The following is a 6417-nucleotide window of genomic DNA, read 5'->3' as shown; positions in this document are numbered from 1 at the left end:
TGAAAACCATCCCTAATTTCTCAACCTCACCAATTTTATATTCAGCTGCAAAAAAAAAAAAAAGGGCAGATGAAATGCAAAAGTGATGTAAGACAGAAAACTGAATGACATGATGTACAACCATGCAAAGGTGATAAAGTTATTCCTACGAATTCCTTGGCAACATTCATAACCTCTGTAGCTCCTACAACCTGGAACAGAAAAAGCCTCCAAACACAAGGAGTTTTCTTGTCACGGCACACATTACCTTGCCACATTTACATCAGTCTTCAAAACCTTTGCTTGTTTGTTGTTTCTGCAGATAGTCTATAAGTATAGGACCCTGGCTTTTTTTTAGTGGTTTAGCAGTATGCACCATCCTCCTGGGTTCAAGTGAGAATCTTGCAAGAAACATTCATCTCCATAGCAATGAAATCTGTTGTCATACAGGCCGAGATGCCAGCAGTTCCACAGACCAAAAAAGACCACATTTATGCTACTCTACTTAAACAACTTACTGCAACCATAAAAATGGAGCCACATTTTTTTTTTTAAACCTACTTCAGTTCACCAGGTTAGTAAAAGTATCACTAAGATTTATGATCTGATTCCACTCATTATTGCTTTAAAAAAAAACAAAACAACCCAACACAGGAAAATATTTGGTACAATTTACATCTAAAAATTGTTGGACAGGCTACTTGGACAGGCTGAATGCTTTTAACACGGCTGCAGAGTGCAGGAGCACCTACCTCAACATGGGTGGGTTCTGCGGGTGGCTGCGGCGCTTCAGCGGGTTTATCTGCTGGTGGCTCTTTCCCAGAGCTCTGTAGTTGGGAATCCACGTATTCCTTTAAGGAATCAAAGTCCCTCTTCCCTTTGTACTGGTCACCCTACAATTATCAAATAGTTTGTGCAAGTGTGTACATGCGTTATTCTAGCAAATAAATAATTAGCAAATAAATAATTATCAGCAAAACCTAAGATTGCCAAGTGTAAGCATATTCATAATAAATAAGATTATCTACTTGTTAAACCTCTCCATGGCATTCCGTTCACGTCTTCAGGATTTGCCATAGATTCTGGCAACAGCTGCTTGAGTGGTAACAAGGCCATGTATTTCCTGTATGAATCAGGTTGGGATTTGAAAATCCAGGTGCTGTTTCATTTAAATCCCCTGGAGTGTTTGGTCTTATAGGGGTGCTTATACCAAACCTCACAGGCACTGGTATGTACTTACAGCCGCTTTCTCTTCAGAGTGGCGGAAAACTGCCAGAAGCAACAAACACTGAAATGGACTGAGTAGCAAAATTTATTCCTCTGGTACTGTAGATGTTCCAAAAGGAATGCAAGATGAATGGGGCACAAGAACAAAAAACTTCTGCAAGTTAGTGGGTAAGAGCTGAAAGAGGAGTGCTGGGTTCTCTGCTTGCAGAACTATTTTAAATATCCATTTAATCCATAGAATTTATCTTGAAAGTGTGAAACAAATGGTAAGTAACACTACTATTTATAATATGTTTATTGGCTGCTGTTCATGTACATGGTATTTATAAATATTGTACTTCCCCTTCACTTCAGATTATTATAATTCTTTCACTTGCTACAAGGAAAAGTGTCAGCTGAGCCCACAGGACCCTCACTCACCGTGTCATACAAAGTGTTCAGATTTATAAGATGGAAAATTTGCAGACAAGCACTACTTGCAGATGAGAAACTTTCTGATACGCATTGTGAAAATTACATAGTTTTTTATTATTCCTATTTCATCTATGTTTTTGCATCCCATAGGAGGTAAGGCATTAAGAGAAGGTAAATCCAGAATTCTCTCACACAGTAGCATAACTGGAGTTACTACTTACAGACTTATGAACATCATACCAGTTATTTGCAGAGCACAAAGAGCAAAAAGCTCTAACTTTCATCTGTGGATGAAGGATAACTCTTCCAGTACCAGACTGAATCTCCCTCATCTTTTGTCACGCAAGCAGACTTTGCTACATGCCCATTTGATCTTTTTTTTTCCCCAGGATGCAAGCATAGTCCAAGTATTATTCGGGAAAAGAAATGGCCTGATCTTTTGCTGAGCTTGCAGACTCACCTTTTCACCATTCCTAAACCAGAGCAGTGTGGGATAGCCACGAACTTGAGTTTCAGAGCAGACTTCGTAATGCTGGGTACAGTCAACCTACATTTTGAAAAGAAATACAAACCATTCAGTGCATACAATAAATACACAACAAGCATCATAGCCTCCCTTACGTTTAAAATCTCAGAAAAATACAGGAACAAGCAATACATGGCTTGGCAAAACTCACTACCAAGTACTGTATTGAGAATGATTATGTCTGCTTTCCAAACAGTGGTTTGGTTGTATAATTGGGAGGCTGTGTGTGTGTGACTTTTGTTTTAAGAAGGGATTGGGGAGGGAGGTACAGATAGAATGAAGTAGTAACAGCTACAAAGAACAATGAAGACATAATTAAATATTCCAATTAAAACAAGTACTTGGTATTCTCAGTTAATAAAATCACTGCATGGACAATAAGACACAAATCGCTAATGTGTGAGAGCTTTAAAGCGAAGATATATTGGCTCATCCATTTTTGAAAAGACTACTCTTTTAGTAGTAGTCAACATGTAACAATAAACAACAATAAACAGCTAGCAAGTTAACTTTGCTCCAAGGGAAGTTCCAAGTGCGTAGCAACATTTAATTCTAATATGTCATAAACCATTCTGTAAAGTTACCAGTTCATAGTCTTTTCTGAAGCAGAGGGAAAAAAAAAGATAACTTGAGCACTGGAGCCTTTGCTCAACACAGCACTTGGATTTTGAGTTTTACATTAGAAACACTTTGCTCCAGATCACTGAAGATCAATTCTAAAGATTAAACAGCATCCTGCCAGTAGGTATCACTGCTATCAAGACACTATTCCCCCAGATTACATGAAGGCCACAATTCAATCTTCATAAAACAGTTGTGTTTCCTATTTACTTACAGACTTATAATCTTAGCCAAGACATGTTTCAAATAGTTTCGTAATGTATACACTTACATAAAATTGTCTAGGCATCGAGACAAATCTTAGTGGCTGCATTAAATAGCAAATATCAATAATAGTAACGGTGAATACAACAGACAATGGAATAAAACAGGAATTTTGGAATTTTTTTTTTATTTTTCTCTGGATAACAGAGAACTGTAACTCCAAGAAGATACTTAAATTAAGCAATGATTTTATCAGACAGCAAGCATTCCAGGTTCTCAAAAAGTACATCAGCAGATGCAACATTTGGTGTAGATGCTATCAAAGGAACAATAGCCTCTGATACTTTATTTCACAGAGGGAATCTGATTTTATATCCACCAGGTCTCAAAATTATATGTATGTCTTCTCTGAAGTTTAACTATGCTGACCTGCTCAGTACATCTACAGTGTATCTGAATTAGCAGATTTTCAAAAGCATTAAAAATATAAATAATTAAAAAGGAAAAAAAAAAAAGAAGTCAAGCTCATCACCCCTAGTAACAGCTGAAAGCTCTACGAGGGCAGAGGCAGGGAAGAGAGCCAGGTTTTTGTTCCTCTGCAGGACTGACTGCTAACTGTTACGCAGTCTTTCAGATCAGTGGAACCACTCTGAAAGCTTAAGGACATGGAAGTTGAGCCCAGTCAGTTTTCCACCACTGGCAAACACAGAGGAATTCATGTCATGAGCCACCTGGACTTAGGTATGGGTCAGCAAATAAAGCCAGTAACTGCAATTGCCAGACCACCTCCATACCTCTGCACAGAAGTCACTCCACGTACAAGTAACAAGCTCGCATGGTAAATACACCACAGAACCTGGTTATCAACCCTAAGAGAAATAGTAAAGCAGGACAAGATATCAGTTTTTAACGTGGAAGACCCCCTGAAACCTTTAGAAAGTTCTATGGGGGTAAAGGGGGGGGGGGGTAAAGAAGAAAATAAATAATTAATCGTAAGAAGCCCTGTAGGTCTAAAGCTTACTAAGGAATGCAATGCTGTAAAGAGCAAATTAGAAGTCACTTTCCCACTCAAAATAAATACGGAAGTCTTATCAAGTTCTGACAAAGGGGAAACATAAGAAAAAACAAATCTCAAAATATTTTCCTGCATCTGAAGTAGTAGACTTACTCCCATCTCCCTCTGAAGCACAGGGAGCTAGCTGTGTTTCTAAGAAGTCCTTGCTTAAAATAAGGGAGTCCTGTCAACTGTGGATGTGCAAGAAAAAAGAATAACCATCTCAAAATTAAAATAGAAACTATGACTATAAAAGGATTTCAGAGGTGACAAACAAAACAACTGTCATTTGCAAATCACAGCATGAAATGTGTGATACTTGGCTGAAACATTCATTCACACAAAACACATTTTCAGACTAAGAGCGCTTCACCTACCTTGCCAATCTTGACAGCTTCCGAATGCTCAAAGGCTTGAGCCAGCTGTTCCCAGGTTGGGGCCAAAGCCTTGCAGTGACCACACCAAGGGGCAAAGAATTTGATAAAGTGATTACCTTTTAAGGCAAAGGAAAAAAAAGAAAAAGATTTAACTCATCTGGAATGGATTTGGCTGCAATTAAAGACTAGGTACTAATCTCAGACTGCAAATTTATCATGGTATTTCCTGAGTTAAAGATAGGAAACATTGTGAATCAAAGGCCAGGACAGAATACTTCAGCAATTAGGTTTTCAATACTGTATGCAGTCTCACAGTGCTGGCAATTTCCCTGAAAATCCAAACAGCTTCACAACCTGAAGCCAACAAATGATATTAAAACATAACCATTTGCTACAATATCTAATTCTACCACGTCAATCACTCACCCTATTACAGAGTAGAAAGAACCACCAAGGAAGATGTATTTAGAACAGCATAAATGAAAGCAAGTATTAGACTTAAACGTTCCTTAGGAAACACCACTGCATTAAGTTCATGAACTACGTAAATAATTTTGTTCAGCTTTCCATTCTCCTTTTTCTGACCTTTGTATTTTCATGTCAACTATTCAGAAATCGCTGCCTCTAGTGGATTTTTGCTGTGTTTTATAGAGAGGAGTGTCTCTGTACTATCTCCTACTAATGTTTAGCTTAAGTATAATCTTAATTGCAGAGTACCAGAATACGTAATTTCCTTCAATTAAGATTACTATTAATTCAAGACGCTGCATGCTTTTGCACACATCAAGGCAAGGCTCTGATAATACAAAATAAAAATGAACTTAACTAAAACAACGAAAAAAATCAAATTAATTTGAAGTAAACACCAGCAACTGGAGAAAAGCTCTTTTTAACAGAATTATTCATAATCCTTTGAAGACTGCTTTGGGGCTGATATTACTAGAATTTATTTCTAGTTTGAGGGCTTGTTGGCAAAAGGAGGTAAGAGGAAAGATGTCACAAAATAACTAGGAAATGTAAACTGCAATAGTAGTGTACTCTAACTTGCCTGTTCTGCACCAAGAATACTTTCAAACTAATTGACTTGCTTTGCTTTGGTCAAGTAAACTGCAAACTGAAATTTCTTGTGAATGACTAAGAACATCTAGTCAAAATCAGCTATTCTATAGCACATACTCTGTGATATACTCTCCTCCCCAGCAAAACACCAAAAAGGTAAAGGGACACTTTTCAAGACCAAAAGCCAACCTTCCAGCTGGAACTACTAAGCCTCCTGCTAAATTTAAGCACTGAACTTCTTGTAACTGAAGTCAAGAGAGGACAACAGCTTTACAGATCATAAACCTGCTCAACCGTCACATATGACCGAATGTCTCCTCTATGAATGCCAGTGGACGGAAAATAAGAATACTGAAACATTTACACATACACTACACCTAACTAAACCTAACTACCTTCTCAGACTGTAAATTTGTTTAATGCTTAGCATCTCCCTGATGGCTTATAGAAGAATCCATGAAGAATTTTGATGTAATTCTGTGTTAAGCCACACAGGTTGGGAAATTTTAAGTTAGCTGCAAAAAATGCTCTTTTACCCTTGAAAATATTTCTAATTAGTTAATGGTTACTTTAAGAAGCTCTAGTATCTCCCTCACTGGTGGTATCACGCAGGCACAGAGTTAATTTAATCTGGCCTTTGTTTTTAGGAAAACAGAGAGAGATGGTAGGATCGTCTGTTGTTACGGCAGCCCAAAGTTTGTGTTGTAAGATCTTGCTCATTCTCTAAAAACCCCACCATGCAGGGGGTGAAATTTCCCATGTTAGGTATCACTTCTGACATTAAAAGCTTCCAGACAAAGTATTTTTTAAAATGGCCAAATTGAGGCGAAGTGTTTTGCCCACATTAAATTCTGGAGGAAGGAAGCTAAACAATAATAATAAGGGGCCAGACTGGAGTGGGATGGGGGCAGTAAAGAGGAAGCAGGTGGATTATATTCATCTAGAAGAGCAGCCTG

The 6417-nt window shown here is 37.9% G+C and overlaps 1 protein-coding gene across 1 annotated transcript in view; it reads right to left on the bottom strand.

Annotated features, from left to right (window-relative positions):
- TXNDC5 (thioredoxin domain containing 5 (endoplasmic reticulum)) overlaps window positions 1-6417 on the bottom strand; it is an 18586-nt gene that overhangs the window by 7394 nt on the left and 4775 nt on the right. The window contains exons 4-6 of the mRNA XM_010288615.1: window positions 4403-4518; window positions 2081-2167; window positions 732-872 (exon numbers count right to left, since the gene is read on the bottom strand). Coding sequence (XP_010286917.1) covers window positions 732-872; window positions 2081-2167; window positions 4403-4518 — 344 coding nt within the window. The remainder of the gene's footprint in view (window positions 1-731; window positions 873-2080; window positions 2168-4402; window positions 4519-6417) is intronic.

Source organism: Phaethon lepturus, unplaced genomic scaffold (assembly GCF_000687285.1).
Source record: "Phaethon lepturus isolate BGI_N335 unplaced genomic scaffold, ASM68728v1 scaffold14626, whole genome shotgun sequence".
NCBI classification, from domain to species: domain Eukaryota; kingdom Metazoa; phylum Chordata; class Aves; order Phaethontiformes; family Phaethontidae; genus Phaethon; species Phaethon lepturus.
The sequence above is the reverse complement of the archived record's forward strand: the minus strand, read 5'-3'. Positions and strand labels throughout refer to the sequence as shown.